This window comes from Impatiens glandulifera, chromosome 5 (assembly GCF_907164915.1).
Source record: "Impatiens glandulifera chromosome 5, dImpGla2.1, whole genome shotgun sequence".
NCBI classification, from domain to species: domain Eukaryota; kingdom Viridiplantae; phylum Streptophyta; class Magnoliopsida; order Ericales; family Balsaminaceae; genus Impatiens; species Impatiens glandulifera.
The window spans coordinates 25,232,974-25,259,549 of NC_061866.1; the positions used below are offsets into that span (position 1 = coordinate 25,232,974).

A 26,576-nucleotide genomic window follows, 5' to 3' on the forward strand; every position below is an offset into this window, starting at 1 on the left:
TAAAAAATGGTGATGCAAATGTAAAGTAAATGTTTACATTTTTTATGTTTATGACCTAGACGAGAAATCCCGGATAAGGAATGTGTTTTGGACTGATAGAAGATGCAAAGTTGCTTATGAGTATTTCTCGAATGTCATCATCTTTGACACAACATATTTGACAAACTGTTATAATATTTCTTTTGTTTTTTTTCGGGGTTAATTATCATGCATAATCTATTTTGCTAGGATGTGGCTTACTATCTAGTGAGGATTCAGAGTCATTTATTTGGTTTTTTAAATCCTAATTGACATGTATACACAAACGTGCTCCAAAGACAATAATCAATGACCAATGTCGATCAATAGTCATTGTTATTGAAAGGGTATTTCCAAACACCAATCATCATTTTTGTCTTTGACATATCATGAATAAACTCCATACAAAATTTGTTGTTAATGCTCAGTATAAAAAAGACATTGAAGAACATTATTTATAACTCAATCACAATTGAGCAATTGAGTAGTGTGAAGAGATTTGGATTAAATAATAGAGGAGTTTGAGTTGGAAGACATATTGGCTGAACTCTTTGCACGTAGAACGAGCTAAATGGATTCATGTGTATGTTAAATGTCACTTCTAGGAAGGCATGACAACATCGCAAAGAAAGTGAAAGTATGAATGCTTTTTTTTGATGACTTTGTTCACTCAAAACATCCCTAAGATAGTTTGTTAAGCAATATGAGCAGGCACCGATGAAGAACATAGTGAAGGAAAAAAACTAAATTTTCAGTCTTTTAATACCACCATTCCAATTGTTAGTGGTTATTTCTTGGAAAGTCAATTTCAAAGTGTATATATACTAACGACATATTTAAGTTGTTCAAAATAAAGTAAAATTGTTGATGTTTTGCAACACCTCCATATTTGAAGACGTTGAGACATCTACTATATTTAGAGTAGTGGAAACTATTACGGGAACTAATGTAGAACATTTGAGAAATATTTCAATCAAGGTACACTTCACCCCGATGGAGACTTTTGTAAACTATCAATGTCAAATGTTTGAGTTTAGAGAGATTTTGTGTAGGCATATTTTGTGGTTTTGAGAAGAATGAAAGTGAATAAGGTGCCCAAGAATTATATTTTAGAGCGTTGACGTAAAGATTTGACAAAAAAAGTTATAAAATTTTTACTAACATTTATGATTATGATATGTGTGATAGTGAAAAAATTGGTATAACTATCTTACTTCATTGATGCAAGAGCTTCAACAAATTGCAACACAATCTGATCATCATATTTCAGTTTTGGCTGAAGTGGTGAAAATGAAAAAACAAATTTATTGCATATTCGACAACATCAACTTCTACTCTGACAATCCTACAATAGTTTCTCCACCAACAAATTCTCCACCAACACCTTCTGCACCAATATTTTCTCCAGCAACACTTTCTGTACCAACACAAATGATCCACTCTCTTGTGAAAGTAAGGGCTTGAGGTCGACCACCAATAAAATACAAACAATTAGTCATCGAAAGAATTATGAACAAATCGTCCACAAGGGATCGAAATAATGTTAGATTCTAAGATGTGATATTGTTTTTAATATTTGTAAAGTAATATAAATAATACATTTCAAGCAAATTCAATTGTTTTTTTTATTATGCAAATTGGATGACAACAACCGCAATAAAGAAAGATTCAATATCAACACAACAACATTAGTGGAATGATCTAGTCTCGACTTAACTTTCCTTCACATCACTTTTGTCCTCTCAATTATTTCCCAAAGATAATACTTGTTGGGACAACTTTCAACAAAGACAAAACATTTGTAAATTGTTGTATGTTATAATATATTTGGATGAAATTTGTAAATTATTGTATATTGTAGTTACAGTTCAGTTTAAATGACATTAAAAAATAATTAAAAAAAAATAATTTTGTTTCCCCCGCCTACCTCTTCTTCGGTGATTTTGGCGTTTCCATCTTCTTTGACTTTAACGACTTCTTCCTCTTCAGTTTCTTCTTTGGTTATTTCTTCTTCTTTAGCTATTTCATCAACTTTTTCAATTTATTCTTGGGTTATTTCTTTGACTTCTTTCTCCTTCTGCGACTTCGACGGATTCTTCCTACTTTCGGGACTTGTGCCACTTTGGTGATTTCTTCTTTCTTTCGCGTCTCTTCTTCAGATTTCATGAATAAAAATGGAAAGACTTCAATGGTCATGTTCATAATTTGATTAACCCTAACATGACAATAACCATATGTCTTTTCGTTTCTTTTCAGAAGAATGAATTCTTGCAATGCATCCAAGTATGTCGAAAATACTAATATAAGGTAAGTTCTCGAACATGATCTTCCTTTAACTAGGTTTATCTCGAACATGGTCATGTTCGGGACCTTGAAGACATCATTTGGAAAACATTTTTTTATTTTTATTTCTAGATCTGTATCATGATCCATTTACAAAACGTTTCTGGATTTGTCAAAAATACGTGCTTTCTCTTAAATTGAATATGAGTTACAACCCTTTAAACAATTAAAAAATATTATTTCTATTTTTGGATCTGTATCTTGATCTTACAAAATTTGGCCAAAGAAACTTTTTAGAATTTGCAGTATAGGTCTAGAAATGAATAGCACCAACATGAATTTGAAGAGATGGTATTTTATTTCTTAAATAATTTGTTTAGATATATGTTTTACTCTCATGCTTCAGCAAATCATGCATTTTGAACAATCTCAAATAGTATTATCATTTCTCAGTTAGGCCATGAATTTCAATTCTATGTTTATATCTTGGAGTAGTGTTATATTTTGGCCATATTCGGGAATTTTTATCCTGAATATGGCCATGTTCGAGATATTTTTGGCCAAGTGTTCAAATAAAAGTTAAATTTTCATCACTTTATATATGTTAAGTGTGGTTCATCTATCTGTTTTTTGTAGAGTATATATAAAAGGAACTGTTGGCCCTCGACAACAGATTTGTTACTGCTGACCACAACTGCTGCATCTGATGATCAATGGTGTGCAGCTCAGTCCTCTCCCACTCTAAAAAAGCAAAACTTATAGTCATAACATTTTTTACTAATACCTCGTTAATGGGCCTTTACAATCTACTTCGACAATTATCATATGAACAAAAAGAGGCTATGAAGGCCATATGCTTCGAAAGGCTTCTGTCACTTTGTCTTCAAAATGTCCAGGCGAACTGTCTCATTACCTCGTCAGGTCATTCGATTGCAGTAGATGTGCGGTCATCCTACATAATGACGAGGAAGTCAAAATAGATGAAGATGATGTTCAATACTTACTAGCATCCCTAAAGGAGAGATTGAAATTGTCAAGTCAATTAGAAACGAGATAATGTATCCTGAATATGATGATCAGTTGAGGGAATGAAGGAGAAGATGGGGGAAAGAAACAAAACAACAGTGCTCCTAAAACAGCCGAAATACCAGAGATGATTCTAAACAACCAAGAAACTAACTGTAATTATGAGATCGACTTTGTAGTCTATGTTGTTAGCAACTTCCTCTAGACCTCACAGAATCAACAATGTAGGTATAAAGTTTTTCTCAAAACTTAAATTCCAAAAAATCATTAAATTATATACACTTCTCTTACCCAATTTTTGTACATGCAACTATAAAATCCTTAAATCATATATAATGTTAATAATATTCGAAAGTTGAATTTGTGTCAATTCACAATTAATGACTTAGTTGATGCCGACAAAAAGTGACATATAAATGAAAAAAGTCATTTCCATTGTCCACGTATATTTCTCCTTCTAATTCATCTTTGTCAAATATCAATTCGGTAGTTTATTCAAATGTAAATATTCCAACTTATTAAATATTGTTTTAGTTGTTCTACATGCATAGGGTTGCAGACCCTAAACTCCAACTACCTTACAAATGGCTATTTCTGATATTGACATGTTAGAATGACAATAATCTGAAAAGTATGATAGAAAAGGAATTGAGGCGAGGACAATTTGTATTTGAAAGGAATGTTGGACGCCTTCCACTTTCAAACACCGACTAGGATGAGCCTGATAACGTGGCAAATGATGTGAAGCCACGGGTGGCAAATGAGGTGGAGCCTCGGGTGGCAAATAAGGTGGATCATTAGGTGGAAGATGAGGTGGCACCTTAGATTACAAAGGATGAGCCTTAGATTTCAGTGGATGGTCTAGGGAAGCAGGACAAAGACTAGTTTGAGCCCGTATTAAAATCATCCATGGTTAAAAATGCATTAAGTTTTATTCTTGTATCAACAAAGAATATGGTTATATCTACATAGAATATAAAAAAGTCACACAAGTGTTGGTAGATGTAGTAGCATCGAACACAACAACAAAAAATAAACTCATCTTCTTATTTGATACATCGATCCATGTCTTGTATGAGGCTATGGTCACAAATGAATTTATCATGGATGCCATGTACAATTACTTCACAAAGAAACTCCATGTAGAAAGACCACCCGAAGTGGTGGTCGTTGGAATAGATCCGCAACCCACAAAGATTCAAGTTAAAACACCATCCAAAGTGGTGGTTAGAATAGGAAAAGATGCCCCAATCAGAACAAAGACTAAGAGGAAATTTATAATTGAATCATCACCCGAAGTGGTGGTTGGAGTAGGAAAATATGCCCCAAAGAGAACACAACCTAAGAGGAAGATTAAGAAATTTTATGCGGTTCGAATTGAAACACCACCCAAAGTGGTGATGGTTTGCATAGATCCTCAACCCGTAGAGGTTCGAGTCGAAACGTCACCTGAAGTGGCGGCGATTTCCATACAAAATCAACCCGCGGAGGTTAGAGTAGCGAAAGAAGCTCCAATCAAAACACAACCTAAGAGGATTAAAAAAATTCCGATGGCTCTTAGCTCTCCATACATGACAATAACTTCGAAGAAATATGCTAAATACTTCGAATGGATCAAAATATCTGACAAAGATAAATTCATTGAGGATTAATTTTTGCTGATTTGGACTTAAGGTAACATCTTCTTCAGAACTCTTCAAAGTCATTATAATATTTTATTAAATATTATCAAGATGTGTTTACTTCATTTTCTTTGTAGAGAAGTTTTATTCCAAAATAACCGAGTCACGCTGACTAGAGACCATTTGTTTTCAACGAAAAGTAAAAGTTATGTGGATTGTGGAATAATTGATACCTAGACCCAAATTATCAATTTCAAAAATAGAAAACAACCTAGTCAGGACAATCCAGAGAATTTGCTTCTCTAATTTGAGAAATCAAGTTGAACCCTATCAGTCCTATTTAAAGACTCGGGCTGAAACTCATTCTCCACAGTTTAGAGTAGAATCTTTAGAGTCAGGAGTTGAATACTATCAACCACTCTCCTTAGGTCAAACCCTCCAAGTCCTTTTTCCATCCATCTTCTCTCATATACCATCTTGTCATCCTAACATGACAAGATAGGAAGTATCTCTTGTAATTATACTTTACGGAATAATTTTCTACCCTGTCCATGTAGCATAACTTAAAAATATTTAAGTGTCTACTAAGGATAAATGATATAATATGTGCATAAATAAAACAATTACCAATAAAAAACGTGAGTGGTCCGTGGTAATATGAGGCTTCAATTGCCTACCATTTCTTCACACTTTTAAATAGTACGTTTAGTGTGAACTTGCACCAGTTCATGTCCTTTATTCTATCAATATCTATTAATGATTTTAGGATTTTAAATTTGTAGTATTGAAAGCAGAAGACATTACAGTTTAGTTTAAATGACATTACAGTTCAGTTTTTAAGACATTACAGTTCAGATTAAAATACATTAGAATTCAGATTAAGCAACGATAATTTTTAAGATGACAACTACAATTATTAAGAGTCCTTGATTACATGCACTATGAATTTTGTGTTGTTCACAGAAAACTGGATATGACATATTCAACGAAATCACGTTTGAAGTTGTCATTTGCATCTTTATTTTCTATTATTCTCTCTAACATGGATAGAGTTGTGGGAGCTCCTCCATTATCATTCTCCATCCATGTTCTCCTCCAAATCCTCAGCATTTGGAAGTACTCGGCTCCATCAGATTTATGTCCTTTAGACTCCGTTATTTTGATGTCACCTCTAAGGAGGTTTATTACCCACTAAATTTCTACTTCGTCGATTTTTAGCATCTACCGTTACTCAACATTATAGCACTCCTTCTAGCATCGAACTTGTTCAAGAGGTGACGACACAGTTCGAAGGGCATTTTGAGACACCTAAGAACATGAGAGAGATGAAACCAATGGCCTTAATATCCTCTTTCTAAATGCTCGAGAGTTGTCTGATGAGTTTGTAAAGGTTATTTGGAAGAAATTTGAATGTTTAAAATAGTTCATTTCCTTCTACGAATGGAAGAAGAGGGGACGGGGGTGAAGAAAGCTTCATCTTTGATACCTTGACTCTGTAAAATAAAGAAAATGAAAATCCAGTTTTGAGAAAATTACAATCAAGTTTTGAGAAGATGGAAATTGTTACCTTGTAGGAATGGAAGAAGTAGGGGTGGGGGGTGAAGAAAACTTCATCTTAGATACCTTCACTTTCTTCCTCTTATAACCCTTTAAACTGCCAAAAAAAGATTTAATAAACTAAAATGTAATGTATTATAACCTAAACTGTAATGTGTTATAACGTGAACTATAATGTCATTTAACCTAAACTACAATGTCATTTCATCTAAACTGTAATGTGTTTATATCATTTACCGTCTAACATTTCTAACCGTCATTGTCTTGCATTTCATTTCACTATCTAAACTATTTTAGTCGAATGTTACATTTTTGAGTTGTTAGAGAACTTCTTCTTATTTAATTTTTTTATCTTCTTTCAGATTCTTCTTTGCTTTTTCTCGGACTCTTCTTAGCTTTGTTTGGACTCTTTATTACTTTGTTCGGACTCTTCCTTGCTTGGTTCTTAGTCTTGGCTTCGATATTCTTCGATGCATCAAAGAACACCATTTGTTTATTAAAATCCTAAATATCACAGAAGATTACAAGTTAAACAAATAATTGTACTTAAGTAGTTTAGAAGAATGAACATTTCTTACCATTTCGAGATTGAAGAACGGAATTTGATGTAGAATAGAAAGACGATTGAAAGAGTGCTAACGAAACTTGATTTAGAACAGAAACGTAAAACATATATTGAAAACATAAATGTAGAACACAAATAGTAGACGAACGTTGGCTAGGGTTTGAATATTCAGACGATAGGTGTGCGATCGTTTGTGGGTTTTGTGAGTTATGTGGGTTATGTGGACAATAGGAATACTAAGAGACGGTAATGGCGTGCTACGATTTTTGGATTTTCTTTTTGGAATTTATTTTTCCACGTTCGCAGCCACGTGGAGAGTCACTGCCCTAGTCGCTCCCTATATCATTATTAGAAATAAGATAAATAAGAAAAAACATTCTCAAATGACATTCATCCCAAAATTGAGAAAAATAAAAAAAATCACTTATATTAGACATAGTTAACTCTCACTAATTGTAGTAACCGCTTTATAGAGAAAAAAACATAAAAATAAAAAGTTAAAAGAGACAAACTCTATCCACCAAAAATAGTTAACTAAATATAGTTTAAAGATTAGAAGTTGACTTCTCAAATTTGAATCTCACTAAAAACATTTATTTAATTAAAATATTTATGTTGATAAGATGTTATAAAATGGATTAAAGCTGCTTAATATATATAAAGAGAAATGATTGGGAGAGGGAATTTGGTGAAGGGAATAAGAGAGGGAATGACGTGGAACAATCATATTGGCTGAAAAATATAATAATTTCTCTCTCGTCTCTCTTTCCTCACACTTTTTCTTTTTTCCAACCAATGAGGTGATGTCACGTCATTCTCTCCCTCTATCACTTCGAATCTTTTTATTTCATTTAAAATAATTGTTTTATTATGCTTTTTAAATACGAACAAATGTTTTTTTCTGGTAATTTTATCATCTCATGGACAAAAGTCATTTATAAAAAATTGGGACAATTTTTTTTCTTTAAAGGAGTGCGACACGAGAACTTCTAGGGGGTCACTCATTCTAGTACTACTCTCGCCTAAGTATGCTTAACTACAGAGTTCTAATGAGATCCGGTGCATTAGTGTTGGTATGATCGCACTCAAATTAGACAACGAATTAAGTATGTAGCCCGCAAACACACTTAACCATTTAAATAGGCGTAGAACTTGCTGTCCTACGGGTTGAACCGAGGAATTTAGAGTTAGTATTAACCTCTTATTGTCAGGCTAGAAGAGGAAATCAAAACTCATTTATAGATTCAAGTTTTAGCAATCGTATTTTTAGGCAAGGGAAGATAATGGGTAAAATTGCAATGGAATCAAACAAAATTGAGATATAAGGTTATTTATAAGCAATTTGAGTTATTTTGAAAAATCTTATTTTATGAAAATAAATTATTTGGAATTATTTATTAAGTTAAATGATTAAAATATAATATTTGTCTTTAATTTACAATATAAAGTAAAAATAATTTGATATTTTAACTAATAATGTAATAATTTGATTGACAATAAAATTTAGGATGAAATAAGGGATTCCATCAAACAAGGTTGTAAATGAGAGAGTTTTTAACTTTCTTTTCTAGATGGTTATCATTAGTAGTTCTAATTATATTATATGGTTGCAATTATTTTACTCTACATATTGAGAAAATTGTAAATTGAAAATTTTTCTCTATAAAATTGTTACGCGATTTTATTAAAGAGAAATGATTAAGAGAAAGAATTTAAGTGAGGGAATGGAAAATGGAATGATGTGCCACAATCTAATTGGCTGAAAAAAATCAAATAATTCCTCTCTTTTCTCTCTTTTCTCCCACTTTTTTTCTTTTTCTAACCAATGAGATGATGCTAAGTCATTCCCTCTCTCATTTCATCCCCTATCACTCCTCTTTATTAAATCGATATTAAATTTGGAAAAAAGGTACAAAATTGTCTATTTGGAATTGAGCTTTTTTTCACATATTTTACGCTAACATTCAACATTTTGGAAAACAAATGGTGGAATACCTATATTAAAAAAATGTAGGAATATGATGATTATTAGTAGTTCACGTATTCCCTCCATTAATAAAAAAAGAGATCACATTAAAAAAAAGTATTGAACCAAAGGAAAATACAAACTTACTGTAAGACATCACTACTTAAAAGAGATTTTTTTCCATTTATTATTCAGGGTAAAACAAAATAATAGCAACTTTATCTTCGACTTATATTATACGAATTTTTAAAAAGAAATGAATAGACGATACCGGAGCAGGCACCCATTTTATTAAAAATTCCAAAAGGAAAAAGAAACAGATAGTTCGTTTATTTCATTATAACAAACCTAGAATGAAATAAATGTTCGGAGTAAACAAAATAAACATATAAAATACAAGTCTTATGACATATTACAAAGAATCAAACAATTTTATCTATCTCGCTTTAAAGTCGTTTAGCTTTGTGACACACTAGTAGAAAAAGGGGCATCAGTAAGGGTTAAAGCCGTTACAGAATACCCAAAACGCCATTACTGATAACTTTTAGTAACGGTGAATAATTTTGTTACCTTTCGTTACTGAAATGAACGTTAGTGTTACTTATCCAATATCTATAACGACTCTCTAATGCCATTACTGATACTAGTATTAGTAACGACTTTATTACCGTTACTGATATAAGTAACAGTAATGGCTCTATCAATGACATTGTTGTTACTAATACTAGTATTAGTAAGGATTTTGTCAATAGCATTGTCGTTATTGATACTAGTATTAGTAACGACTTTCCTTTTACCAATGTCGTTACTGATATTTAAATGTATTTCATTTTTATTTAAATTATTAATATATTTGTAAACAATATTAAATATTTGATTGTAAAAAACATTTATATATTCCAAATATCATAATCCAAAAATACTTAATTCAAATATCATAATTCAAAAATCAATCCAAAAATACGATACATTATAAATTTATTAGTCATTTTTTATATTGACTTTTTTATTTATTTAATATTAAATAATTAGATAATATATTTACCTCGATTGGCTCTCTTAACGAATATTTGGCGAGTGTTTCTTTGGGTATTTACTAACAAGGATTTCAAATCCTTGTTCAATTAGGTTTATTCCGGTTTGTGCTACTTCAGAAATATAGGTTTGATCGACTAAAAATGTAACCGCTCCTTTGTACCTACACATAAAGTTGAATTTAATTAAGTTCTTTAGATAGTTAATTACTTATTAATTAACTATCTAATTTATCTAACATTTCTCTTCTCTCTTCACCAATCTGTTTGGTCAAATTATTTTGATTAACATAATTTAGAGAATAAGCGTATTCTATGCCAACGTTATTTTGATGATATATAAGTAAAACTTAATTGTGATTAAAACTCAGTTAAGAATGAAGCTAAGTTGTTAAATTGTTTCTATGCAGGTGCATCAGACTATGTTGAATTAGACGTGGTCTAAACATGCTAATTAGACGTGTTGCGTAGTTAGACGTTGCAGTCTAACAAATACGTAGTTAGACGTTGAAGTCTAACTCCATTAGAATTGGTAGTCTAATGGGAAACTTAGTTAGAAATTGGTGTCTAACTCCTTCACACGAGTCTGAATTGATACGTAGTTAGACGTTGGCATCTAACTCCTTCAGACAAGTCTAAAGTGATACGTAGTTAGACGTTGGCGTCTAACTCCTTCAGACAAGTCTGAAGTGATATGTACTTAGACGTTGCAGTCTAACAGATACGTAGTTAGACGTTGAAGTCTAACTCCATTAGACGTGATAGTCTAATTGGAAACGTAGTTAGACATTGGCGTTTAACTCCTTCAAACAAGTTTGAAGTGATACATAGTTAAACGTTGCAGTCTAACTCCATTAGACATTATAGTCTAATAGGATGCAATGTTAGACGTTGACGTCTAACTCCTTCAGATAAGTCTGAAGGGATGCGTGGTTAGACGTTGAAGTCTAAGACATGGTAGTCTAATAGAACACGCAGTTAGATGTTGACGTCTAACTCCCTTAGACTTGGCAGTCTAATGGAGCACGTCTAATGCCTCGCTTCAACAGCCATTTGAAGTTAGCATACGTCTACCCACGATTAACTAGTTGTATCCTACTCCTGCTCCACTCATCCGTCTAATGCCTTGCATTAAATGAATGAACGCCACATATGTGAATATTCTTCTCACTACTTGTCCAGTGCAGGACAATTTCAGAAGGATATTCGGCGTACTACTCGTTCAGTACGGCCACGATACATTTGCTCAGAGTCTATTGTACTCTTGTCCTTTGGGCGGTCTTCTAATGGATGCTTGCCACGTGTCCATGAAAAATATTCGACCGTTGGTGTCCTTCTACTACAAATAGATGCTCAAGGACGACGGACGAATCACCAGAAATTTACTAGAACTTGTGAACTGTCATTCTTACAAGCTTACACTCTTGTACTCACTGATTTTACATAATCTTCCAAGTTCAAGAGAGAAAAAAGTCTATTACTGTTTAGTTGAGAGAATTCGTTTGAATATATTGTAAGTTGAACAAAGGTTGTTCTATTCAATAGAGACTTAGTTAGCTCTGTAAACTGTATTTAATCTAAAGTATTTAATGAAAAATCTTCCAGTTGTGTAAGAAGGTGTGACGTAGGAGAGTTTGCTCAGAATATTCATAAACAACCTACTGTGTTCTTTACTTTCTGTTTTTCATCTTTCATTGGTTCAAATCTTTAAATCTGACGAACACTTCCGCCCTTCAATCCGTTTCAAGAGTTCGGAGGATTTGTGAAGAATTGAAAAAGATATTAATCCCTAACAGGATTTCTATCAAAACGTTTTCCAGAAGTTGTTAACAATAGTCAGACCCCCGTCTCTATTGGAAACACTGATCCTATCACAATCCATGTTCTTCTGATTCCAAATCTCAATCTCCAAAATCTCTTATGTTCTCAAACACACTCCGTAGTCTCTCTCCGAATTCCACTCCATGTTCTTCTCAATTGATCTCAAATAAACGAGTTATATATTCAATGTGAAAAATCGAGATTGGAAATTCTGAATTTCGTTTGAATAACTTGTCTTCAAATTCCGATTTTGCTAGGTTTTTGGATCAAAATAGTGAGATTTTAGCGATTAAATGTGATCTGACACCTGATATTATTAGAATTCTGAAAAAAAAAATGAGATTCTAGAAACGGTTATTAAGATTCTAGCTTTGATTATAATCGAAGTTGGAGTTGATAAGCTGAATAAATTGGTATTCGAAATGTATAATGATTGTTTGTCCTTGTTTCTGATTGTTCTTCATTTTTGGAATTCATTTCGTTAGATCCTCAAACACAGAGTTCAATCGTAGATAAACGAGGTTTATTACATTATATTGTTTGATCAAAATTGATCCATCTGATGATTAGATTACTAAACAAGTTGTATTATCATGCCTGATAGCAATATCGAAGTCTATGAAGACAGTAAAACATGAATAGAAAAAGAAGTTAGCGACATCCTCTAGAGATTGAGATTCGTTTGTTGAGTTCTTGAAGTTGATTGGATTGGTTGTGGCGGCGTCTGCTAGTGAAGAGAGAGAATGGAGATGAAGGTGGGTTAGGTCAGGGCGATGAGAATAGAGAATAAGGGAAATTTTATTTATTTTATTTATATGCTAAATAGAAAAAGAATGTATTTTTGAAATGAAAAAATAAGTTAAAAATTATATATATATATATATATATATATATATATATATATAATAAATACGTGGATAAAAAACTTAACGCGTTTGAGGCTTCTTTTATGTTAAATAATTTTGACACTATTTGACAAGTTTATATATAATAATAAAATTTTACAACTTTTTAAATAAAATTGACACCTTTCCAACTTTATAAATAAAATTGACGTTCTTCCTTCTCCGTTGAAATAAATTATAGTCATAGAAACACCACAAGACCTTTGCCAAGAGCTTCCTCCTAGCTTATTGGACCTGGATCCTTGTTATCGCCGGCCTACACCAATAGTCTGACTCTTTTACCTAATCTGACTTAAGTGATTTTAGAACCATTTCTTGTTTTACCCATGTTTTAAACAAACTTTCTCAATCTATCCATTTTTCTCTCTACATTATTAATTAACTCATTAATTAATCCACTATCTCTTTTTAACCCATTATTTAACCCCTCTTTAACTATTAATTAACATTCTCTCTTTTCAAACTATTAACTTATTAATTAATCATTTCTCTCTCAATCAACTAATTAAAATATATTATATAAATATTAAAATAAAATAACACTTATATTTTATTTTTACTTAAATTTATAAATATAATATATATAGTTAAAATTAAATACATTAAATAAAATAATTTAAATAACTATTATAAATTAAAAAAATATATATTAAACATTAAAATAAAATAAATTACATAAACATTACATCACAAATAAAATACATAACATAAATATTACAATACAATAAAATACCTAACACAAACATTATGATTTTTCTCTTGTAGAAAATAAAGTCGATATCATTTTTCATGTTCACATATTGTGGTAGGTTGTTTGACATGCAACTTAGATTAGAAACAATATATTGAATCATGCCACAATTTATCAACACTTTGTAAAATGTAGAAATACGAGTTTAACATAATTCTTAATCAATCATATTGGACGTTTCCATTCGCAAATAATTGGGAAAAGTATGGTGTTCTCATTACTGATGAACAGTGCCGTTCCTGAGATTTTTAGGCCTTAGGCGAAAGCACGAAATTGGGGCCCTACACATAAACTTCACTTGTGTTTCACCGTTGATCTTCAATAACCTTCCAAGATGCAACATAAATTGTCAACGAAAGTGACTTCTTCTTGCATTTTTAGATGCAAAATCATTGATAATTGTATCGTAATTAATATATTCCAAAAAATCTTTTTCAATACATAAAATAGTAAGTCCATTCAATCTATCTTGAGACATCGAAGATCTTAGATTTGATAATTTTAACTTAGAAAAACTTCGTTCAGCAGAAGCTACCGTAACAGGTAATGTTAGTAAAATTTGATATACAATAGAGACATTAGGATAGAAATCTATTGACATTACAAAATCAAGAATTTCAGCAGCGGGCATATCCAAACTAGGTAAAACAACTTGTAGTATTTTTAGTTCAGAAAACAAATCACTCAAATTAACATCACACGTACCTTCATGAGAAAATACATTACAAAATGTGCTACACTTTTCTTTCAATTTGTTTTCATTCAATGCCTTCAACTTTCCAGAATTCATAAGGAACCCAAATAAGTCATTAAACTCATTCAATTGTTCAAACCTATGTTGAATAAACCAACCATTTCCTATCCTTTTCTTCTCCATTACTTAACTTTTGAGAATAGTGAAAATAAGAAAAGCGCCTAGAAATATGATCATAAGGAAACTCAAGATTTAATTCCCGTCTAGGACCCTTTTCAACCAATAAATCTCTTGTTTTATTATCAAGATTATCCCAATTTATAGGATCATATATATCTACTAGGGGTTTATCCACGAGAGAGATAGAATGGTTGTTTGTTTGACTATTATAGGATCCCAATTTATAGGATCATATACATCAGGGTTTATCCCAATTTCAAAGATCTTTACGGCTTAACCACACAAATACACAATCTCAAAACAAAGCATAAAAATAAATAACAATCAAACCCTGATGTTGAATTTTCACTTTTAATGGTTAAACCTTACATCAAGGCTCAACCCAGCGAAACAAAGTCACCGTCGAAATTATTTTGTTGTCGGTTTCGTTGTGAGTTTCGTTGTCGGTTTCGTTGTCGATGTAGGATATAGAGACTGAGAGAGACAAACAGTGAGACAGACAGAAGGGTTTTCATTTTTTTGTTCTGGTAGTGTTAGTTTGTTTCTCTATTTGGGCTATAGAGCCATGAGCCAAAAAATCTAACATAATAAAAAAAATACAGAATAAGAAACTAAAAATCCTTACTAATACTTAGCATATATATAAAAAAAAATGGACCCCTTTTTAGTCCTAGGCCCTAGGCCGTGGCCTAGGGTGCCTACCCCTCCGGGCTGGGTCTGCTGATGAAAACATGAAGAAGAGAAAAAAGCCTGGTATGAGGGGTCAAAGTTTGCGTATTCGAACTGAAATGGACAACCCTTAAAAAGTGAGAGTTTGTGGACGATGCGAACAATAAGGACATACAAGACGGAGTTCGCGATATACTGAACGCGATTAATATTTATTATATATTTTATTTTATTGTAATGTTTATGTTGTGTATTTGATTGTGATGTAATGTTTATTTTATTTTAATGTTTATTAATGTATTTTATTTTAATGTATTTTATTTTATTTTAATTTATAATAGTTATTTAAATTATTTAATTTAGTGTATTTAATTTTAATTATCTATATTATATTTATAAATTTAAGTAAAAATAAAATATATATGTGTTATTTTATTTTAATATTTATATAATATATTTGATTAATAATTTAGAAAGAGAAGATATTAATTAATAGTTAAGTGGGAGATAGGGTTAATTAATGATACAGAGAAAAGTGGATGGTTTGAAAAAATAAAAATAAAAGTAGGTAGTTTAAGAAAACTTATTTGAAATATAGGTAGAAGAAGAAAGCTCTAGGGAATTTTGACCCTTCAATTGAAAATAATAATTGTAGCTTTGTTTGGGGATCACTCTCAAGTTAAAATCCAGCTTATTTATACATCTTTAGGTAACCGTGGACTCAGGTGTTCCAATCACATGATGGGTAATCATTCAATTTTACAGATTTACTATGATATTATATTTTTAATATCAAATTTAAAAATATAGTAGTTGAAGAATTTTTTTAAAAAATTTAAACATATTCTAATTTAGACTATAGTTGATGGATAATTTATATATATTTGTATTAAATATATTTACCATATCATTTTATTTATTTAATATAATTTTTGATAAGCAATAGATAAAGCCGGGAACATATATATATTCCAACAGAACCAAAGCCGGAACATATATATTCTCCCGAAAATAACTCCAACTGAACCAAATGTTTAGCCGCTCCGACCTCTAGAATCGCCTTGGAATGATTTTTATGTAGGAAGTTATCTGTTTCAGCAAACTTAGCTAGAACGATTAACGCTTCTCTCTCGATCTTTGGTTCCCTATCTTCTATAAGGTCTACTATCGGAGCTACCAACTCTTTTATGTGATAAGTGGTGAAGGTCACACTACCAACCAATTTATTTTCTGTAAGCTTTTCATTTCACTATTTCGGTCAAAAAAAAATGTTGAAATTATGTTGTGTCATTTACGATGAGATCATCCTGATTTTGTGTATTTTTTTCATTACTTTTTCTAGAATTATTTATGTATACTAAAGTTTATTTACTTCAATGTAAAATTTATCAATATGCTAAACATACTTGTGTTTCGTTATCTTGTTTATCATACAAAACTTCAACTCTATTGACATTGTTTCATAATAACATTTAGGAATTCTTAATGGTAATGAGATTTTTCAACAATTTTATACTAAGATTCAAACCCAATTTCAATATTTAATTATTGTCGTAAATACAGATAATATAAAAGAGTTTTTTTTGTCCAAGCTCTAAATCATTGTCAAATTCAAAAACCTGCATCTTCTTCTAAGTTACACGGTCCTTCTATTCTTCTTAAACATAAACGGTTAATTGAGTCATTCCCATATGTCAAAGTTATTTATTGGTTACTGATACTCACTTATTCTCTTATTGGTAAAGAGCGCTTGGTTGAATTTCTTTATTTTGACAGAACACTGGGCAAAAATCACATTGCGTTAGCATCCGCAAGGACCATCGCAATGCTTTGTTTTAATTAAACAGTCGGATTCCCCTTGTCCGTACCAGTTCTGAATTGACTGTTCACTGCCCGGGAAGGCCCCGTGAGGAGCCATTCCCAGTCCGTCCCCCGGCCGGCACACAGCGACCCTCTCTCGCCGCGTAAGTAGCTCGAGCAGTCCGCAGACAGCCGACGGGTTTGAGACTGGGACCCCCGTGCCACGATCTTCCACTTTAATCGAACCAATCATATAAAGCCGGCTAGGGCAGACCCAACTTCAATGTTTCTTCACGACATTTCCTATGTTTTAAAAAGATAACTAATTTATAGGGATTAAGAAAACTAGATTTAGAAGACTACGTGTGATTCAATGCTTGGGGAATCAAAATGTGAGTGCAAACTAAATCACTTTCTACCTCACCACCTCTCTCGCCTATTCCACCACATCGCTCATTCCTACTTTGCCACTTCATACATCATGTCTTGAAGGCACTCGAGTACACACAAGGAAGCAAAACCAAGTACACTCTTCACTTGTCCAATCATTTGGACTGAATCCAACTTGAGAAGATCAGTCAGGTATTTCACTCAATCATACTACTCACAATCTTGATGTACCTATTGCCTTGAGAAAAACAACCAAGTCTTGTATGATGCACCCATTAGGCAATTTTGTCATATGAAGGCATGACACCTCATTATGGAGCTTGAATTGTTGCTCACGATAACATACAGGTTCAATGTAACGTCGGTGAAGCTCTAAGGCAACCTTCTTAGAAAGAAGATGTTGATGAATTGCAAGTTATTCAGAAAAAACAGAACATGGTCCATATGCCATTTGTCATCTTATAAAAGTCAACAGAATGTAAATGGATATTCAAAGAAAACACAACGTTGATAGATCAGTCGAAACAAAACACATCTGGTGGCAAAATAGTTCATTGTCAATGGCATCAATTATCAACAGACCCTTTGATCCTGTAGCCTAATTGAATATCATTAAATTTTGTTCATTCTTAACTGCCTGTAGAGATTGGTCATTGTACCAATTGAATATCAAAGTTATTTTTCTAAATAGAGATTAAGAAGTATACATAGAAATTCCACTTAGTTTGAACTCAGATTCATGAGGAAACAAAATTTGCAAACTTCACAAATCTTTGTATGGCCTCAAACTTGATATGTTTACAAAATTAGTCACAATATTTGGATACAGTCAAAGCTAAGACTTCTTGTAATAAGAAACAAGCTATTCCTAATGTGTTTGTTGACTATATCAAGCTTCCAGATAGTCACTTTCAAATGATGCCGACGAAGAACTCTTGAAATTAAAAGAAGCTTTGGCAAAAGAATTTAATACTAAAGATCTTAGAAGTATTTTTATGTCACAACGCAAATACTCTTCAAATTTATTAAAAAAAACAAGAATGCTTGATTATAAACCAATTAATACTCCCATGGATCCCTACAACAAGATTAGATATAGTTATGTCTTCTTGGTTAATAAAGGGAGATACCAAAAGCTTGTGAGTCGCCTCATTTACTTGTCACATACATAACCAAATATCGGTTTTTCATTTAAGCGTAATAAATCAATTCATGAATTGTCCTACTCAATCCCACATGGATCTAGTCCATAGACTTTTGAGATACATCAATGGTACTCTTAAAAATGGACTAATATTTATAAAGAATGATAATCGAGACATGTTAGTATATACAAAGTAGACTGCCTTAAAAATATTAGTGACATAATATCCACTTCAACATTTTATACTTTTGAGGGGTAATCTTGTGACCCGGAGAAATAAAAAATAATATGTTGTGAAGCTGAATTGAGAACTCTTATCCTTGGATATGTCAAGTAATATGAGCTATCAAAATTCTGAAGAATCTTGAAGTCATCAACAGCAATACAATTAAGCTTCATTATGAGAATCTTACCATCATCAGTATTGTAAAAAATCCGGTGTCTCACACTAAAACTTTGTATTTTGAATCACACTAAAACTAATTTTTTTTTTTTTTTAATAAAAGACATTTCATATTGGAGAAGGTCAACATTGAGATAGTTGAACTTTTTCATATTCCATCAAAGACTCCAGATAAGAGACAACTCTCCCAAGGACAATATTTCAAAAATTATGTAACAAATTAGGGATACATATTTTGTAATTTGTACATGTCAACTTGAGGAAGAGTGAATATATTATTATATTGTAATATAAATGTGGGTTAGCATATGGTGTAACTACTCACTACCTTTCTCTTTTTAATTATTTTGTATATAATTGATGTATCAACATTTATTTGGACATTATATGATAAGGATCAGACATACATACTGTCTGTTATCCACTCTTAGAAACTTACATTATTGATAGCTCAGCTTTTGTTGAGATGATCCTCTCTTAAATGTATTTAGCAAAGAATGTAATGCTTGGCTTCATGTTCCATTGTCATTGATTCCTACTACTTCATTCAACTAGAAGTTACACTTTAAAGAATCCTCAAGGCAATGAATACAGGCATATGATCTATTTGCTTAAATTTTCATCTTTATTAGGAAGCTGAAGCCAACAAATACATGAACTCACAATTGTCTTACAAAAAAAGAAAAAAAGTGGCCCAGTGAAGGAGAAAAAGCTCTAAATAAATACTCCACATACAAATTAGAGCATGTAGTTTGACAAGCCATCTATTGTGTAGGATAAAAGAAAAGAAAAGAAAAAATCAAGGGAAGAATAACTGAAACCTCTTGAAGAGGAGGAACTGAAGGCTTGAATGGGCGGCTAACTTTTTATGGCATCATTGAATTTAATTAAGAATTAGACCTTTTGTTTTCCTTTTCTTAGTCTTTCTAGTTCTGCTTCAGCATCTTTCAACTGCTCCCTTAGAGATGATACCCTGCTATCCACCTCTTCCACTGTTGCCTTTAAAGGTTGATATGGTGCCAAAAAATGTTGTGAAAATGATTTTAGTGCTTCCACTCCACAAACCTGCACATTTTGAAACCACATCAAAATGTATGAAAGAAACACCAAACAAACCAAAACCTTGACCTGTAATGTTCTGAAAGCAACAAAGACTGTCATTATGACTTCTCACATAGATCTCAGGTCTTAAAGGGGGGGTTTATCATTTGAAAAGGGGTTTTGAAAGCATGGTGTTTTAAGGTCAATGAAACGACAAGAAGAGGAAAGACAGAAAAAAAGAAAAAAAAAGAGATGAAAAGTTAGATTCCGATCAAATAAAACTCAATCATGCAATAAAACTGAAAACTAATTATCTAATAAATTTTTGGCAGCAGAAGAAGTATAACCGCTAAAAATGATACCACAAACAGATTAAGGCAAAAGAAAAGGAGGAATGCAGGCAACATAAGAACTTCAAGATGGATAAAAAAATCAACTGTATTTAATGAGAGATTAAAGTTTTTTACCTCTTCTGGCAGCAATGGTAGCTTAGTGATATGAAAATCATCATATAACATGTAAAATTGATCAATGTATTTTTGTTGCATCCTCATTCTAGCTTTCAGCAGTCTGGATTCATTAACTGCAAAGGCAGTAGGAATCTATTAATATACGATTCTTTATAAGGGTCAGTGAGATAGACTGTATCATGTAACTAAATGTACCTTCTTCATAAAACAGCACTTGATTAATAATGATGTTGTGAGTATCTATCTCAAATTTAGTCAGCTCCTGCACAAGCCTCTCAGTTTCATAGAGAGAAAGAAATTCAGGAATGCAAACACAGACAAATGTCGTTAAATCCTGCAACAGGAAAAGTGAGGTCAAATAATGCCAACGGGAAAAAGATGAACTGTAAACAATAATAAGTAGCAAGGAGTCTTAGTTCCAAACCAAATGAAAAAAAAAAAGATGAAAAAAAAGTAATGGATTGATGAGGATCTAGCAAGTCCACTTGTTATGTAAAGATGTAATGGAGCTAGGCCGATCTCATTGGGCCTGATTTAAGATCATTAGTGGAAGAATATAATTAGTTAGATGTCGTTAACTTACAATTAAAATAGAGGAAGTAGCTAGGGTATTTCTAATATGTTGAAAAACAATACTATTTCTCCCTCAGCTTAGGCTTTTCCTTTTTCATTTATAATACTCTCTGGTTCTAATATCCTTTCTTCTATAACCCCTAGTTTATCATATCTTCTTGTATAAACCCTAAAGGTCTTTACAAAGAGCACCAACTAACCAAAACAATTAGAAAGATCATAACATTAAATCAAAACTATATAAGCTTCAAATTGATGATAGCATTGATGCTAGATGAGAGAAACAGAGAACATATATAGGTGAGAAAACCAGAAACTGTAATTCTGATTTCAACATAACTGCCTCAACAATAAATTCTTCTACTTATTTATATGCTTTCTCCAAATTCCTGTAACAACATATTTATCACTAAATACATGTATGCCACCTCTTACCATTTATGTGTGTATTTAAATATCAATCAAATGGGTATCACACTTTATGTAAACCTTCTTCCCTCAATGAAGAACGGGTAATTGTAACTTCATTTGTTTCAAATCTAAACATAATCCAGAAATCCATCGCCTGCAACTAACAACTTTGATGAGCGGAATAATCACTATTACATTTTAAGGTTTCCCTCATATTTACTTAGGCTATGTACCTATGTTGGACTTGAGTTTGTCTCAAAAGTATTAAGGCCAAACCAGTTCTAATTAAAGTCTCCAACTAGCAAAGTTGACCCAACCTGAGCAAGTTTTAACAGAAAATCAACTTTTATTTAGATTGGAGTTCAATAATTTTTTGGCCAAATACCTATATCAGGATTTAACCTTATCTCATACAATTAAGAGCCTGTATTTAGGACCTGAATCTAGTTTGGACTTTTTATTTGTCTCCAAACACCAATTAAAGGTCTATACACAGAACTAGACCTATCTTAGGACTTAGATTATGTATGATTGTAGTATAATATTGTTTATGAGTAAACCCATAAAAAGACCTCAAAGAATTAGTCAATTTCTTATATGAAGCATTTTTAAGCTGCAATTTTTAACACTGTTTTTTCATTCAAACTTTAAGCACATTGGACCATTTTTACTAACTAGACACTTTTATCTTTTGCCACGAACAACATATTTAACGTATAAAGAAACATAAGCAATTTATTTCTCTAAAGACCAAAAATAAAAGGGTGGAGTAAGCAAGAATGGTCCTAGGTGGTTCAATGGAAAATTCTCCGTTTAAAGTTATCACTTAAAAAGTGTTAAAATCAAAACAGTCAGTTAGTTTGAGGGCTTATAAAAAAAACAATAGTTTAAGGGCAAATTTCAAAATGGACAAATACTTTAAGAGCTTATTTATGGGTTTACTCATTATTTTATTATGCTAATGACATATGTTTCAACCAAAGCTGTACGGAATATAGTTAAGTTACTCAATCTTTTTTCCAAGAAAAGGATGAAACCTTTTATTAAAATAAGGAAGAAACAATTGCTTTTGAACACATGAAATAAAACTATTTCTTCTAGTTACATTTCACAATGATATCAAATTATGCACTATTTCTTCAAACGTTATCCTTTAATCCATTAGCCACTCATCATTCTTGAAGTATCAATGCCCCATTTCTTGCATCGTAGCTCATTTTGGGTTGTGTTGGTTACTTTCTTCCAGATACCACTTTGGATAATGACACATTCTTGTCTCTTTCCATGACTCTTTAGCTCCAATTATTTTTATAAATTACTCTATCTTTATCAATGTTCTTTAGTTAGTATTCAAACTATTGGCCCTAACCCAATCAATGCTATCTCTCATCCCATTTCGTAGGAACTGTTAGTCTATATCCCAATTTATTTGATTTCTTGGATGATTCAATCACTTTAACAAATATGATCACTAAGTTACCCTAATCTAGTCTTTTGCCTTTCCAATAAAAAAATTATTATTATCATCCATCAACCACAATACAATCAAAATTATTGAAAATAATACTTACTCTCTCTCTTTTCTCTAACTCTAGTGCTACACATTTAATGTAAGTGCAATTATTAATCTTTTTTTTTTAATTTTGTTAATATATTTTGTCCTGAAATCTTCACACCGCCCCTTACTACAACTCACTAAATATTAAAGGTTCATTCATGATGAGACAGAGGGATTACTTTTTATGGCAAAGTTTTGCAACATCATGAATTGATACATGATAGGGTAAAATGACTAGATTTAGAGGTTTAGATGAGAAAAGAATATAGATATCTCATAGATAGGAAGAACGGCCAAATGCCTGGAGGAGAGAGATAGACATGACATCCGATATTTCATACATGCCCTTCACAAAACCTAGCTATAACTATATGCTGCTACTAATTAACTAAACAATATTAAAATAATGTCCATTGACAAAAGCCCACTAACAAGACCCACTCAGTACGGTAAGAACCCTAAATTAAAACCTAACATGTATCAGAAAAATCCTTTGCATGGTAAACATGAGCAGCATAAATTAGTTGAAAAAGTATCATTGGTCAGTTCAACCAATTTAAAGTTTAGGCATACTGTATTGTTATGCAACATTTAAAGACACAAAAGTACCTACAAGACTCTTTTGTTTGTTCATTTCCTTTGATAGTTCTTTTTTCTTCTGTTAATTGGGATCAGGAAATGGATGATGAATATGAAATCTTACCGGATCCTTAAACTGCTTATTGACTTGCTCAATAATATACTTCATTCCCTCGAGCCTTCCCAAAAGTGCATCCTCGCCAAATTCATCATCAACACCAAACATACGAGTCATCTGCCATTATAAATTAAGAAATTCCATAAGAGAAATTATTTTATTAAAAAGGAAATGGAAAGATAACTTCGTTCTAGAAATCATATATTATCAAAGCACGCAAGAAAGCCAATCAGCCTTTAACTAGCGTCGTAATACATGCCATAACCTGCAACGTTGTGATAATTATTTCTTTGTCTTTGGCAATAACTTCTGTATGAATGAAGGTCATAAAGAATGTAAGCACATTCTACATAAGACAGCATGGAATGTGCCTTCATGAATTTAGTAAGATAAACAGTTTCCATAAAAATATTAAGCATTTCTATTCTGGGAGATATTTCAAGAGGAAAAATAAAAAACATATTCTGCAAAATAATTGAATGGTATATCAGAAATTATTAATGCAAATCATCAAAGAAAATTCACTACCTGACTTAGTAGGCCACCAAATTTATTCTTCAAAGACATCATTTTAGCAAGCCCCTTTTCTAATGTCGATGGGAATTGCAACAATCGCAGAGTATGGCCCGTAGGAGCTGTATCAAATACAATGACAGAATATTCCATTGTTTGCACCAATCTGCAGATAAAAGAAGAGGGAAAATATTTTAAAACATACTAAAAGCATGAAGACAAACAAAGCAAAGAATGGGTAAAGAAGAAAGAGAAGATGAAATATTTTCTATATCTTAAATAGTAATAAGCATAATGTGTATGCATTCATGGTGAAAACTCATAGAAACTTGTCGATACGATCAACAACCATCTATATTTACCAATACCATGAAACTGCTAGGATGACCTTGGAGGCTTGGAGTAGTAGAAGCCACAAGTTATCAATATGCCTACACCCATTAACTACTTTGTATAACAAATAGCTCATTCATTTATTCTATAGACATGCCTAAATGTTAGCATAATTGTTTAATATCATTCTGAGAATTAATTTCAACATAAAGTCCAAATGGATGGGAAAAAAATGTGTCTCTTCTTTATATTTTGGATTAAGCATGCCGGTTAAGTGAGTTAATTCATGATATAATCATATAAGACATGATGAATCAAGTTTATTTAGTAAATGTTGAAGTGGAAAATATCATAGGTCTTGAGTAGCATACAAGGGGATTGTCTAATCTCATTGAAAACCCTTAGAAATAATGCGTAAGGTAGATGAAGAGAACCAGCCTTATACCCCCGTCCACACATTTTCATCCTTAAGTGGTAAAATGTCAAAGTAACAAAAAGAAGGTAAAGATTATAATCTTACCCAAAAAAAAAAGGTAGCTGAAGCGTAATAGACTTAAGAAGAAATATGACATGCAATGGCATAGGCTCATTAAGTTAGAATCACATTAAAAATGGGGATTGGATCCTGATAAAATGTTAGCCACAACACATGTAGTTAACAATGTAGCTTATTAGGCCAGATTTGATTCTTTTTGTTTCAACTAATGAAATCCATTATGTATATTTTTGCTTTTGAAAATGAGAATTGAGCATGTTCAGTATCTCATGAAAAATCTTTAAATCTTTTTCGTTTGAGGAAAAAAAAAGAGGTTAGAATAACATTCTCAATGTCTCACATACTCTAGTTGTATTTTGCTGTCTGATATCTGACTCTTTAACGAGAGCAACTGGCTAATTTGCGTATTGCATAACATATTACACGGCACCACTCCAAATATCAACATCCATGCTATACTAGTCCTTAGATCTAGAGAGGTAGACTTACTTGAGCATCTCAGCAAAGCTCATGGCTTCGTCAATTCCAGGGATGGCATTAGCTAAATCAGATATAAAGCCATCCATTCCATCTTGACCGTTTGTCTCCTCAGTCTCCACAGTTGGATCCACCTCCTATTGAACCAGAAGGAAATGAATTGAAGTTCGTTCAAATATGTTATCCTCTAAAACAAAATGAGAGAATGAAGGACAGCTGAAATAATGTCAATACAATAAATAAATAACATTGATTCGAACAGGAAATGATCATGAAAGAGAATCAGTAATGAATTGATAAACAACCCACAAAATACAAAATCATACCATGGCGTACAAATTGGTGAAGCCATTAACGAGAGTAGGAGTTTTGGTGAACCTCTGCTGAAAAGCATCACTTAGATTGTGGGCAGGATCTGTAGAGATAATGAGTACGGAAGATCGAACCCTAGAGAGAAGGATCGAGATAATTGAGCTGCAAGTTGTCTTTCCCACGCCGCCTTTGCCTCCCACGAATACCCACTTGAGACTATCTTGATCCAAAATGTTCTGCACTGAACCAACTGGCATCTCCTCGCTGGAAGCCATCTGTCAGCTCTCCACCTCCCCGTATCACCCCCCAACTCTACCTAGAGAATAAATCGACGATAAATTTTGAGAATGGTGGAGGGAGATGGAGAGATTCGAGAGGAACTGGGTTGGGTTTCCGGTTTGGTATATAAAGTTCTAATTCCTTCGGTCACCGTTCTCCTCTTCGGCGGAAAGCTGCTGCCGGTGCCTCCTGCCAATTTCGGTTATTGTGAATTGTGATTCGTGTCGTGTCGAACAAAACTGTTTAACCTGAAAATTTTTATCTTTTAAAAAAAAAAAAAATAAAATAAGTGCTTGTTTGATGTTCAAAATGGAAATTTGACGAAAATGACCCTCAAAACCTAACAAATTCCAAATATAACCTAGCCTAATAAATTTTTTTAAAAAAATAACTTTTTTGGGCATGGCAAATGACCCAATTTGCCCTTAATATATTTTTCTTGTTTTTTTCTTTTTTCTTCTTCACTTCTTTTTTTCTTTCTTCTTCTCCCCCAACAGACAATGACAATGCTTTCCCTCCATTATTAGCACCAACTCCGAAACCAAACACTCTCGTGACAGAAAGAAGATCCATGAAATTCAATCATCG

The 26,576-nt window shown here is 32.3% G+C and overlaps 1 protein-coding gene and 1 pseudogene across 1 annotated transcript; both read right to left on the minus strand.

The window, feature by feature from the left end:
- Positions 1 to 8,040: 8,040 nt before the first annotated feature.
- Positions 8,041 to 8,158, minus strand: LOC124940848 (annotated as a pseudogene).
- An 11,280-nt stretch (positions 8,159 to 19,438) lies between these two features.
- On the minus strand, positions 19,439 to 26,209 carry LOC124940016 (ATPase GET3A-like). The gene is made up of 7 exons (XM_047480493.1): positions 25,724 to 26,209; positions 25,410 to 25,534; positions 24,107 to 24,257; positions 23,585 to 23,695; positions 20,535 to 20,673; positions 20,337 to 20,452; positions 19,439 to 19,893 (listed from the first exon to the last, which is right to left on the minus strand). Exons 1-7 carry the CDS (start codon positions 25,982 to 25,984, stop codon positions 19,723 to 19,725), a joined length of 1,074 nt encoding a protein of 357 aa, XP_047336449.1. The 5' UTR covers positions 25,985 to 26,209; the 3' UTR covers positions 19,439 to 19,722.
- Between the last annotated feature and the right edge of the window lie 367 nt (positions 26,210 to 26,576).

Coding starts and splice junctions, on each gene's coding strand:
- LOC124940016 (XM_047480493.1), bottom strand. CDS start 25,984: ATGGCTTCCAGCGAGGAGATGCCAGTTGGTTCAGTGCAGAACATTTTG. Junction 23,696..24,106: donor TTGGTGGCCTACTAAGTCAG/GTAGTGAATTTT, acceptor TTATAATGGCAG/ATGACTCGTATGTTTGGTGT. Junction 19,894..20,336: donor TACCATTGCTGCCAGAAGAG/GTAAAAAACTTT, acceptor CAAAATGTGCAG/GTTTGTGGAGTGGAAGCACT.